Here is a 13,556-nt window from a genome sequence, read left to right as displayed (position 1 = left end):
TCCTCGTTTCTCTTCACGACTCAAGGGATGATACTGGTTCTTGTTCAGATGAGGTTAGAGAGGTTCTCTCCCATCCCCAGGTGACTGCAGGGGCCCTTTTAAAAAGGGAAAACTACAGGCAGTGAGGGCTGCTGTTTCACTCGCTCTACAGGGGAATCGGCTTGGATTTGTACGGGATGCCAGAGCTGGCTCAGTCTTCTAAAGCCCTAACTTTGCAGCATTCTTCAAGGGCCCCAGAGAGTTCCTTGTGCCATGAAATTTAGTTTGGAAACTTCAATAAAAAAGTCCCGAAGGAAACTGTCAATTAACGCATTTACACCGAAGCATCATACTTGGGAAAAACACCTTCAAAAGCCAACGCTGTTTTCCAACCATTAAAGAGTTTACGTGCAGCTTGGTTTCCATAGATACCTGAGGTAATGGCCCCCTTCCCCTCATTGAAGAGTGAGTGTCGCTTGATTTCTTTCTTTTTACCTTAGTCTTTCATACTTTTCCCCTCCATCCCCATTTATGAAAACGAAAGATAACTAAATTGAAACCTGGCAGTGAGATCTGTCTGAGGAAGAGTTTGATTTATAAGCTCGGGGTCTTCATTTTTGCTCCCCTAATACTTCACGGCTTCTGCAAATAGTGTTGCTGCATACCAGGAAGAGAGAGATGGAGACTTTTCAGGTGATCAAATGAGTTCCCCGTCAAACACGTAAACGTCTTCGAAAGGGAAAGGGCAATGGTCTGTTGAAGAGTGACTGAGCTCTGGGTGTAGGGAAGAGGTGTTTGTTTGTAAATGAAGTTTTATTGGAACACAGCCGTGTTCACTGGGGTATGTGTTGTCTATGGCTGTTTTCAGAACAACAGTGGCAGGTCTGAGTAGTTGTGACAGAGACCATAGGGCCTACAGAGCCTAAAGTATTTCCTCTGTCACCCTTGGCAGAAAAAGTTTGCCCTCGGTATACAGGAAGGAATTGGCCTTTGAGAGGCATTTAATGGTTTTGTCACTTCAGGCACGTGCTCATCTTGCTGTGACTCAGTTTCTGCATCTTTGCAATGGGAATGACAGGGTCCTTTCTTAGGGCTGTGGGGACGTCAAGCCTCGAGCCCTGTACTTGGTACGTAGTAGGGGAACAATAGATATGAATTAGTATTTTTACTCCCGATTCTTTCGATAGAAAAACCCAAAGACGCCTACCTGAAGATTCTAGAAGTCGTTTAGAGCAACCAAAGGAAAGTGCGTAAAAACCCAAACCACATAGTTGAGCCACTGTTCCTGGGTCCGGTGGATGCCCAGGTGCCTCTTTCCTGGCAGTAGGTGAGGGAGCCTAAGTGGGGGGACCCTGTTGAGAGAGGAGAAGGCAAACAAAAGAAACCACAACAGTGTAGGAAGAAATCTTTAATTTCTATTCAGCTTTCAAGAGTTTGAGAGAGGTGGGGTTTTTTTTCTCCTTTTAACAAACCACTTCAAGTACATGCCTTCAGATTATAAAAGTACCTGAAATTGCCTAGAATATTAGCATGCAGAGCGTGTTAGTATTTACATATATTTACATCAGGAAGCAAGAGAAAGATCTACAGGTATTTACAGTCTACACGGGAGAAGAGAAAGGCGGCCTAATTGTATTTCCTAAAATACAGTAGATGATGAGTACTCAGCACATGCATATTAGAGAATATTTGCACGATAGAATGCAGTTTTAGAAAAAGAAAGACATACCTTTGTAACTTTCTATGCTAAGGTGTTGCATAATCAAGGTAATTGTGTGTGTGTGTGTGTGTGTGTTTTGTTTCTAGTCTATTTGCACCAAGTGCTTTAAAATGTTCCCTTACACCGAGGCAGAATTATTTACCCTGGCAATTAAAGCAACAGCATACGTGATCATTTCCCACTAACTAGCGACACGCTGCTGGTGAATGAAATACCTACTGTTTCTCCTCTACCCGTCGACCACTGTGACGAGATCTGTCTGTGCAAAGGTAGTGCCTAAGGTCTCCCCATTAATTAGGGAAGTAATATTAAATGAGACGCTCTCCGCAGTATGTTCTAAATGAAATATCAACGAGGCCAGCGTCTTTGAGCCTGAGAAATGATCCGTCGCAGAGAGCCCTCTATGAAAAGGCACAAACCTAACGCAGACGTGCTTGACTTGAAACAGTGTGGCTGGACGTGGAGGGCGGCCTGCCTGTGAGGTCTGATTGTTGCAGACTCCGTTCTCTTAATTCACTGCTGGAAGAGTTAAGAGTTCGTGAATATCTTACAACGAGGCCACGTGGCCTCATCAGAGAAGACCCTGTGGGTTTTATCCCCCCATCACCAATGCCTTTTCGGTACTAGGTCGTAGACTCTCTCTGTGTCCTAGGTGTAAAAGAACCGTCAGCCTTAACAGTGGCAACAAACAGCTTGTTTGTTTGTTTGGGGTTCGCCTGCTCACAAAAACGGTCGGCTCTATGGTTTTCTAAAAGAGCCAGCGTGGCAGGCCAACTCGGTGGTGCGATTCTGTGCAGAAGAAGGGAAGGGGGGAAGCTGTCTGTTTCACTTGTACTGTGACGATATGCTTTGCGCCATTATATTAGAACTGAACCCATTCATTCTGCCTGGCGATAACTTTAAAGGTTTATTTCAGTATACATGGCAAATACAGAGGCATACATTTATGTACAGTATACAGAGCTAGCTAGAACCAAGGTTAAAGAAGTGAAACGTTAAACACAAGCTGAACGCCTTCTTTGAGCTCTTAGGGACACTCAGTAGTCCTTCGGCACGAGTGTCCAGGTGGCCGGGTTGGAATATTTCAGGAATGGGCTTTGTCGCAGGTGGAAGGATGATGCTTATGTTCGTGGCACATCTCTAAGACCCTTCTGCTGAGCCATTGCAAACTAACCCGTGGAAGAGTGGATACCCCAGTGCCGTTTTCCAGCCCAGCAAGGCAACTCCCTACTTGAAAAGCAATGTGGGCACCCCAGGCAGCATCAGCACAGAATGCCCAGGGAATGCTTTCGTGGATCTAACAGAGATGTTGTTACAGGTGTAACAACGTCCTCTCTTATTTTTAATGAGACCGTCTCTCCAGCCCAATCAGTTCTAGAACATCTTTGGCACAAAAGGAAGGTAGAACAGGCATGAATAATGTCACCCACCTGGACTGTACTTAGCCATTCCTTTTTCCTTCCCTCCTTTGGAGGACCCCCCCCCCCACTCCACCAGAGCACGTCTAGAAATAACAGCAGATCTCAGGACGATGGAATCATGCTAAATGTTCCACCTTCACTCTTTTGAGACCAGCCATCAGTCTGTCACGGAACCCCTGCCATGTTTATGGCAAGAATTCTGGATCACAAAGGGGGTATGAAAAGGGCCGCATTCATGTCAAGGGAAAGTTCAGAACAGGTCAGCCAATTGAAAACACAGTCCTGAAAGCCTCCCAGGGCCACGCTGCCCTGAAATGCTGCCGATGAGCGTAAGCAAAAATCCTCTGGAGCCTTGCTGTCCAGAACAAACACGGCTCTGGACCTCTTTGGACGGTAGGGGGTGTCTGCCCACCCCTCCCCCAAACCTAAGGCCAGCAAAGACAAATCTGCTCTTCTGCCTTTAAAAGTCCTTTCCAGCTTTCCATCCTGAACCTCCCGGTCCCTGGGCTTGTTCCTGCAAAGATTTCTCAGAGCATCACAGCCACCGTCCTCCTGACCTTCCAACTCATTCTGCCCTGGTCTTCAAGTCAAACTGCTTAATGGTCTTGCTAGAGATTCGTGGCTTTTGTCAAGGAGACTAGCGTGGTCTTTGTAGCCTGATGTGGATTCGGGGGCATGATATTTGGGGCGCCTCAACTGCAAATAAGAAAGCCTCCATGTCATCGTGATTCCCAACGAAGACGTGTGCACATCTGCTATGTGAAAGCTGTCCCACGTGTGCCCCTCGAACACCTGGCACTCAAACTGCCGTCTACTTTGTGGGGCTGTGCCCTGTGCCAGGACCCACTGCACTGCTGATGGTGATGTGCTGGCATAGCCCATGGCGTAGCTCTCCTTCAGAGCAGCTGCCATTGAACCCTGTGTCCCAGGGTCACCCAGGGAATGGTACTCCTTTACCTGCCACGGGACAGTCAGCTGAAAAGGAACCTCTGAGGCTTTCCACGTTTGGGATCCTCTTTAGCAAAGAAACTCTTGCCCTGAGGCAGGAGGTAAAGGTCCTAACCCACGGTGGTAGGTACACATTCTCTTACGTCAGGCTGTAAGATCTGCATGTGATCCAAATGGATTCTCCAGAACACTCTCGAAGGCTTTTCCAGCCTCCTCAGTTAGACACAAATACCCGCTTTCCTGACCCTCTTCACTTTTTCTACTTGGGAAATTGAGTGGCTTTCCCTTCTGTAATAAATGCTAAGAACAGCCCGTGAGTTAGCAAAACTCCCGAGGGCTATGAAGAAAGTTATATTACGATATCTACAAGAAGTATTTGCAGGTACCTAAGCCTATATTGTTCAGCGCCTTGGTAGGAATCACTTCTTAGGAATTTGCAGGAATTAACTGGGGGAGGGCAGGAGAGGGAGGTGGGTCATTTTCCTGTGCAAACCTGCTGTGACATGTCAGATACTATCCTCCAAAAGACCATATTCCTTGTACACGTGTGTGAGGTTATAAAGATGGAGATCGCTCGGGGTTTCACTGGTTTTGATGCGGTTCCGTTCACGCTTTGAAAACAAGTCGATCGTCCAAGAGTAGTAGGTTCACAGCTGGTCACATCTGGCACCTGGAGGTGGCATTTTGAATCAGGTGATGGTTTTGTTAAGACTTGCCATTGGCTCTTTTGAGGTGGCGCTGGGTCTTCATTTTTGTTATAATTTCCATTTAGTTCACTGCCTAAATCAACAATGGGAAAATCTCCTCCCAACATTTCTCAGGTGAGCACATGACAGCCCGTTTTTTAAAAATTAAACGTACAGCCCATCCATTTAATTTTCGGCCAGACGTGGCCTGGCTGAGAAGGGAAAGAGGACTCCTCCTAAGGTAGCTTCAGCCAGACGGGAGACACAGGGAACGGGCAGCCTGCAAATTTGTGTCGGGAGCTTGGGAAGGAGGTTTGGTACTGCATCGGGCATGGATTCCGGAGGGTCCATCTGTGGGATGATCTGTGTGGCTTTGGACGAGTTGCTCTTGAGCTCTGGTGCTAAGTAGGCTTCCCTGTAGATGGGGATGATGACTGTCCCTGGCTGGTAGCACTGTGTGCGGGTTAGAAGACGGTGCTTACGAAGCTTTCCGCACAGTGCCGGAGGAATGGCTAGCTCCCAGCACATGCTGGCCATCGTTACCACTTGAACAGCCCGCATGTGCAACGACTCACTAGAAAAGCTCGACAGTGTGGAGGAAAAGGGTCCTTTCGAGGCACGTTCTCTGTCGTCTCCCGTATCACATCATTTTGGCGGAAGTTGGTACGTTACTGATTTGCACTCATTCCACACCCAGGCGGGAGGGCCAGGGGTCGGTTGTGGTCACACGAGCAGGGAGGCCCTTGAGCCTCACGCCTGCATAAGCTGCGTCGCTCTATCAACTAACAGAATATGTGGCTCACCTGTCGGCTTCAAAGATTGTTCTCAGGGCTTCCCTGGTGGCGCAGTGGTTGAGAGTCCGCCTGCCGATGCAGGGGACGCGGGTTCGTGCCCCGGTCCGGGGGGATCCCACATGCCGCAGAGCGGCTGGGCCCGTGAGCCATGGCCGCTGAGCCTGCGCGTCCGGAGCCTGTGCTCCGCGACGGGAGAGGCCACAACGGTGAGAGGCCCTCGTACCGCAAAAAAAAAAAAGATTGTTCTCAGATGGTGAGGAGGGAACACATAACCCTTGTGTTTTTCTCTCAAATCAGAGATTTAAACCGTCCTATTGCTGAGGAACAGCTGTGCTCCAAGCGCCCCAGTCTCAGGAGATGAACCCTGAGACACCGCGTCGCACGTTTCCAGTAGGGTAGCTGAAAACTCTCTTTGGGGAGGGTTATTGGGAGACATGAAGAGACTGAGAGGGCAGCCATCTGTCCCACCTATGGCAGGCACCTGCATTCACTGCCCCATCTCCACCAAGGCTCCGGGATAAATGATTCTGCTCTACTCACCGGGGCGTTGCATCAGTTCTGCATTTGCTTTGCCTCACAGACCCCAGATGAGTAACAGGGAAAGCTTTGAGGGTTCGAAGACGCACCTGTCTTCTCTTCCTGTGACACCTGCAAACTTCTTTGTCCCGGGAATTCAGCACAGTCGTCACTGCCCGCTTCCAGAAGGGAAGTTCTCCTTCCCTGCCCTTGGGGTTCCAAGTCCAGTGTAAGTTCTGTGCTGCCTTCCCTTTCTGCATACATTGATTCACTCAACATTTGCTGTGCGGTGTCCTGATACCGACGTGTCTGTAGGAAAACATCTGCTACTCTCAAAATCATTGACTATACAGATATCCCATGGTAGTGTGGCTACTTTTTTAGGTGTCTCAGAGTCAAATGTATTTTAAGACAGGAATTTATCCTTTCTTTTTTAACGAAGCATGCATTTTAAAAGTAGAGAAACCTGAAAACTAAACATAATTGTGTAACGTGTCCTTATTAAAACGTAAGTTATATTAGCGTACCTACCAATGCATTACAAATATTAACATGTGGGTGGATTTTTCCTTAAGCCTAGATTGTTGATCAGAAACCCCTGTACCTTTCTCTTGCAAAGAGTGAATATTCATTTGGAGTCTGTGTGGACAGCTGCACATTGAGGGCCAGTGGTTATCAAGTAAATGTTGTTGAAACGTGGCTACGTCACTGTTTCATCCCAACCAAGGGCTTCGGAAGGATGGATGATTTAGACCGCAGGGCCCCAACGATAAATGAACAGTAACTGCTTTCTAACTCCCACCTTTCTGTAGTTGAAAACTGTGCCGCTCATCCGGCAAATGATTTCTGAAAGAGAATGATGAACCCCCTTATTACCCAGATGCTCTTAACTTAATCCCAAACTAGAATCCTGGGTAATTGTACAGACACTATAAAGATTGATGGCGTAGTTCTCCTTTGGCAGCTTGCAAATGTTTGACTAAATCGGAAATGGCATTCAGGCGTGATTCAAGATTCTACTGGGCTTCCCAGAACTCCTCAGCCCCGTGCGATCCACGCCCTCACTCACTGCCGCTGCTACAGGACAGAGTCGCCACCCCGGTTCCCATGATCAGCAACGGCATGCAACCTCCAGGCTTCCCGTGAATTTGTTCTTAAAAAAATCACTGAGGGGAACCCACAGCTCCTGCTAGTGTTTATATATGTCAAGATATGGCTGTTATCGTACCACGACGGATCAGTACGCAGCGGTGCCAACCAGCAAGGCAGATATTCTGTATCAGAGTTGGTAACATCATTTCCTCGATAGGGCTCTTTCATTTTTTTCTGGATTACGGACTGATGCCCCCCCCACCAGAGTGGCATGAAAGTCATCTGATGGCGATGAAAGTGCTCTTTAAAAATTTTTCTTCTATCAGTTTAAAAATGTTTTCTCTTGTATCAGCAGAACCAGCTTCTTTACTAATGAGATTTCCTCACGCGGCTCCATCTCACCCTGGTGATAGGCCAAAAGCTGATGACCCCAAATTAGACCTTGTTATTAAACCGTCATCCCATCTGATCATATAAAGATGTCACTCAGAGGCCGCCACAGGTGCAGCTGAAAAGAGCATTCCCTGAGAAGCCGAAAGGGTCGTGGGCTTGGGACGAAAAGATGCTGTCACTACTTCACCGTCCAGTCTCTCTTTGCCAAATGTGCACAGTTGATCTTCGGAGCGGAAAAAGGTGGTCTTTGCTTTCAGATGCCCTGCTGTATGTGTTCTACAGAGTCAGCACCGCTGGTGATGATTTAAATTGTGCATCACCCTGAGCCTGGTGGCAAAGGAATCAAAGCCAGCTCTTGATAAAAGATTGGGCTTTACTCAACTTTACGGTTGTCAGCGTGGTAGCCAAGTGGCGGTTTACATGAAATGAGGTCGACTGCGATTGCTTTCACATTCCGTGGAGGGAAAATGCATGCCCCCCGGCTCCCTCATCAACTCGATTCTGAATCAACGTAAGCGCAGAATTTCTCTGCAAAAATACCATTCCAACAATGCAAGAGAGTGCAGCATGGTATCATTTTAGAATGTCAGAGTGGCAAAAGATTACACTGGGTTTGGAAGAATTCCGTTTGTTGCTTTCCCAAGTGGCCAACTTTGATCTTTTCTCAGGATCGGTGGAGCTGTGAGGGGGCCAGTTTGTTGTGATGTATGAATGCTGATACTATAACCGCTCTGGGGTGGGGTTGAGGGAGCCTGGATTTAGGGATGAGCTGACTGGCTTCTCCCACCACTTGAGAGCTGATGCCAAGGGGCCTGACCACTCTTTGGTGTTTGGGCAGTTGCAAAGTACAATGGAAATGGAAAACAGATATCCAGAAAATTATTCAAAAACACCATCTCCACCTGACATCTGCTAAGAATTGAGGCCAAGATGATATTTGCTTGGGTTGGCGAGATGAGCATCTCTATTCTTCCATTTGTCTTTAGAGGTGCTTTGCTTGCCTTTTTTCCCCACATGGGATGCAGGGGCGCCAGATAAGCCACTGGAACTTCGTTAGATAAATGTGCTAAGCTAAGGGTTATTAGGAATAATAATTCAGTGAAAGGAAATTTGGATGACATGGGCTCATGTCCATTATACCTGAGCCAACAAATTGAAAAGAAACAGGTGAACCCAAGAAAAGAAACAATTGGCTGTTTGTTTGGGGAGTGGGCATGGGTGACAGGGCTGGGGAAATCACACACCGATCACTATTTCGTTAAAGAGAAGTCACGTCAGGGGTACAATTTTTGGGCCAAAGGGCCTTGTCCAATACAGTCAAGCAGCCCGTTATTATGAGAACTCAGGTATCCCACTCCCATGCCACGCCACCCTCCTCTGCACAAGCCTGTCACTTCAATGTATTTGACCATATGGTTTTCAGACAAATGCAATAAACGTCCCCCCGCCCCCCTGCAACAAAAACCCCAAGTCTACTTTATAGAACTTCCCTACAATCATAATACCTTGAGACCTTGATTCTCAGAATGACCTTGGCTCCCGAGGGTTGTACGAAACAACCACTGTGAATGCAAACCAAACCCTATGGGGGGGGGATGCTCTCCAGTAAGCTCTCTGCTTGGGCACCAGTTTAAACCCTGTAGGGGGAGAAAAAGAGTAAGCTTTTGGGTGGGGATGGAAACTCACTTCCCTCGCAATTAGACGTCCTTAATGTTTTCCTAACGTTGACCTTATCCCCAGTTATCTTTCTCCATTCTCCTCTGCCTCCCAGCCCCCTTCTCTGTCAACTGATAATTAGTTGATGCAGCAAGGGCTGTGATGCACATAAATAATCATAAGACGCCAGATAAACTGTTATTGGTTTCAAATGAGAGCCGTGCCGACGGTGTCCCCCTATGAACACCAGCCTATTATTTTTAATTATGGCTTTCGCAAAGCAAAGTGATTTCTTGCCCTCTTTCCAGCATCCCTGACAGTATTCTGTCAGCCCGGATGATACGGTGCCCCATTGGCACACACGTCCCTAGCCACAGCGCCAACTGCTACTCAAAAGGTCAATCGGAAGTGATCAATTGCACTCATTGCAACTTGCATTTTGAAGGGGGCTGGGAGGACATGGCCCCCCAAGCCACTGTCCCACTGCAAGTATGGGCTGAATACAATACTTCTGAAAAGGTTTCCAGGGTAAGGATAAATTCACAAACGTGTCTTGTGTCTGCCTGAGGCATGTGTGATGGTGGGGAACATGTGTTTACGTGCGTCTCAAACATTTTAACACAGTATCACAAACCCTTCCTCTAGCAGCCCCATGGGCAACGAATAAGGAAAAATCTGGCACCAGTCCCGCTTGGTTTTCTACCTGATGGGCCATGATTAGAGTGGTTGCTTTAGTTCAGAGAGAAGTTTCTAGAAACTTCTCAGTGTCAAATGACATTATGCGTTGAGAAGTGAGGGAGTTGGATGAATTTGTTCTTGCGTGTTCAAAAGGATCCCATCTTCTCGTTGCTCAGAAGAGACATCTGATGTGATTAACTGATAGACGTGTAGTCTGTGTTCAAAGCCTTTTCCTATATGAGGTGTAAAAAGTCACATTAGCTTTACGAGCGGAGTTTATGAACTCGTTTTCCCTGGATGGTCCCATCGTACCTTTTACAGTCACGTGCTTTGAGTTCGGTACCCTCGGCCGTGCTGAGATCCAGATGCATCTGAACCAGGCGGGGAGAGACTCTTGCTCATTCCCAGTTAGAAGAAAATCATTCCATCACCTCTTTTCTTAAAAAAATAACGTTCCGTGGTCTTTGTTCTTTGCTTTCCAGCAACAAGGAGCCGCCACCACCGTCTACTGTGCTGCCGCTCCAGAACTGGAGGGTCTGGGAGGGATGTACTTCAACAGCTGCTGCCGCTGCATGCCCTCGACGGAAGCCCAGAGCGAAGACACGGCCCGGGCCCTGTGGGCGCTCAGCGAGAGGCTGATCCAGGAAGGACTTGGCAGCCCGTCCGGCTAAGTGGGCGCTCGGCAAGGATCAGCGCACACGCCCACCACGCGCGAGCGCTCGGGCGTGACTGCCAGCGCTGGCCCCCTTCCGACTTATCATGCCAGGGCTTCCATGTCCCTCCGACCCAGATCCGCTAGAGTCAAGGATATAAGAGTCGTCACAACAGAGCGAAAAATGTTAGGTACCACTGGGAAGCAGGGAGTTCTGGGGGTAAAGGGATAATACGTCTTTTCTGGGGCTGGGGCAGGCCTGGGTCCCTCTGCTCCCCTGGTGATGGCCTGTTTGAAAGTGAAGCTTAGCTGCTCGGTAGGTTCTTGGTCTCACGGTAGAAGCACGAGCAATTCTCACGGTGTAGGACAGCCTGGTGCCCCACTCCCCCGCCCCAGGCACAGCCTCCACGGCCACACAGTAGCCAGGAGCTGCCTTTTTCTTATTTAGGGAAGAAAAAGGCCAGTGTTTATCCTTCACTGCACTGATCCAGGAGATAACTTCAGCCTGATCAAGTCGGAGTGGCCTTGTCAACTACTGGAGAGAGGACCCTCTGAACCTTGTTCCAGCCGAGACGGAGGTGACACTTAGAAGTGGGTGGGATAGACACAATTACTGGGTCGCCAAGTACTGGTCCACCAACTACTGGTCCACCAACTCCCCGGCCAAAGCTATACAAAAGATTCTTTAGCGATTATAACAAACACATTTTGTAAATCATTCCCTAGATACCTTGACAGGCAGGAAAGGAAGTCTTGCGCCATTACAGGATATTTTGGGGATGGGGGATAAAAAGATGTTCCCTCCATTCTTCACTCACAGTTTTGGGAAACAACGCCATCGCAGAGGTTCACAGCCCCTCAGTGTTCAGCATCCTGCTTCCGTGTCCTCTTGTTCCTCTCATCCTACACTTAATAAAAGAACGTGCTTGAATAGTATCACCTGAAGTTTTTTGTCTTGTTCCTTTAAATGTTTCAGTTTTGTTTTTTGTCGTTTTGTTTTTTTAGAAAAGCAATCTAGAGGAAAAATAAAGCGCTTCTTGTAGACGCCAGGAAAACACCATTCTCGTTTCTTCTCTGAGTTTTGTTTTGTTTGTTTTTGTGCTTTGTGGCTGTCTGCGGGCCGAGTTGTCTCACGCAATTAGCATGCCAGCATCATATTTTCTGTTGAAGAGAGAAAGAAAAAGAAAAATGACTATCACTTAATTTCCCCTTAAGAGGTTTTGTTATCATGGATCGTGGATCATTTCAGTCCCTCGATGGTTTGTTCCCCCTGTAACTACCAAGTTCTTGGTGATTAGAAACCATCCCTACTTAGGAGAATAGGGGGGCGGTTTGGAGGCTCTTCCCCACTCATCCTGTTATCACTTACACTGTGGTTTCCAGGCCATTCCTGCAGGGATGTAAGAAAGGCCACTTTGGCAAGGTGGAGAGAAAGCTTTTGCTGAAATACCAGGAAGGGGGGGGGAGGGGTGTGTGTCACTGTTCCTCCTCTTGACAGTGGCAGCTTCAGCCCAGACAACGTCATGAATTTCTGGGCCTCTGGCTCTGTGGTCAAACACCAGTGCTTTCCAGTGGTCCACAGCCTGGCTACGTCCTCCCATCTGGCTATATTCGCCCTTCACAAAATCCTTACTGTCACAGCGCCTTTCAAACTATGCATCAGATAATGTCACTTTTCTGGTCCAAACCCTCCAGTGCTTCTGCGGTAGACTATTTGCAAACGTGGCCATTGTAATTCTCCTCCCAGTCTCCACACCTTGGGTGGTCCTCTCTCTAACTCTGGCCTTGGCCACATGACTTGCTTTGGCCAATTTAAAATGTGCTTGTGCACTGGGCTTGCCCTTTCTTGTTGCTCTTCGGAATCCTGCAACCACCATCCTATGAATGGGCCTGGGTTAACCGGCTGGACAATGCGAGCCACATGGACGCTCCCCAAACCGACAGCAGACTACCCATTCATTAGACGTGCGAGCGAGGCCATCCCAGACCATGTAGCCCCAGCTGAGCCAACCCAGATGAGAAGAAATACCCCAGTCCACCCAGAGAACTGCAAAAAGTATGTTTGTCATGTTAACCCACAAAGCTTCAGGATTACTTGTTACACAGCAAACACTAACCGATACAACTGCTCATCCACTGACTGAAGTCCAAATTTTTTTTTTTTTACCATAGTCAAGGAATTCTCCCATAATCTGGTCCACAGCAGACTTTCTGATTTCATGTTCTAGCATCTTCTCTTCACTCACTACATTTAGCCACACTAGCCTTCTTGTTCTCCTGAAATAAGCCAAGCAACCTCCCTACTCAAGGACTTTATACTTGCTGTTGCCTCTGCTGAATTGCTTTCCTGCCAGGGACCTGCATGGCTTCTTCCCGCACTGCATTCTGCTTTCTCCCTTTCTGATGAGGTGACATCCTGGCCACCGCATTCACAGTGGCACCCCATCTGCCCACCCCTCCCCTTTATTTTTCTCCACACCGCTTAACACTATTGGACAAGTTATATGTCTATTTACTATTTTCTCTCTCCACCTCCTATAATATGAACTCCCTGAGATTTGTCTGTTTTGTTCACAACTGTGGCCCCCGTGCCTTGAACTATTCCTGTTATACAGAAGGTGCTTAATAAATGACCTTTGAAGGAAAAGACGATTCTTGGTGACTGAGCATTACGTCCACGAAAATAATTCCCATCCTTGTGAGAATGCACAAGCCACCCACTGTGCCGGGTGGGCTGCAAAATTACGTCTAATGTGACCACGGTCCTCCCAGGCAGCCTCCTCTTCCCGTCTTATGGATAAAGAATCTGAGGCCAAGAGGTTTCATAACTTGCCCCTGTCCACAGAGCTCATAAGTGATAGAGCTGCTGTTCACACCCAGGCCTGTTTCTTTTCAAAGTCACACACTTCCCTGCACCAAGGCCACCGATCCTTCAAGAAGCTGAGAATGTCCTTTCCAATAGGAGGCACCGTTTTAACATCTCAGGCTGAGCAGAGAAGGGACATTACGGGTCTGACTGTA

General features: G+C 47.9%; 1 protein-coding gene and 1 long non-coding RNA gene across 3 annotated transcripts in view; one reads left to right on the top strand and one right to left on the bottom strand.

The window, feature by feature from the left end:
- Positions 1–10,554, top strand: part of WWOX (WW domain containing oxidoreductase) — a 976,221-nt gene extending 965,667 nt beyond the window's left edge. For both annotated transcript variants that reach the window (XM_033406435.2, XM_004280121.4), the window contains one exon: positions 10,366–10,554. In XM_033406435.2, the coding sequence (XP_033262326.1) occupies positions 10,366–10,554 (189 nt within the window). The remainder of the gene's footprint in view (positions 1–10,365) is intronic.
- Positions 1–13,556, bottom strand: part of LOC125962754 (uncharacterized) — an 87,861-nt gene that overhangs the window by 19,769 nt on the left and 54,536 nt on the right. The window contains exon 2 of the long non-coding RNA XR_007474459.1: positions 6,370–11,696. This is a non-coding gene — a long non-coding RNA (uncharacterized LOC125962754). The remainder of the gene's footprint in view (positions 1–6,369; positions 11,697–13,556) is intronic.

The sequence above is a fragment of the Orcinus orca genome, chromosome 20 (genome assembly GCF_937001465.1).
Source record: "Orcinus orca chromosome 20, mOrcOrc1.1, whole genome shotgun sequence".
In the NCBI taxonomy this organism is placed as follows: Eukaryota; Metazoa; Chordata; class Mammalia; order Artiodactyla; family Delphinidae; genus Orcinus; species Orcinus orca.
The sequence above is the reverse complement of the archived record's forward strand: the minus strand, read 5'-3'. Positions and strand labels throughout refer to the sequence as shown.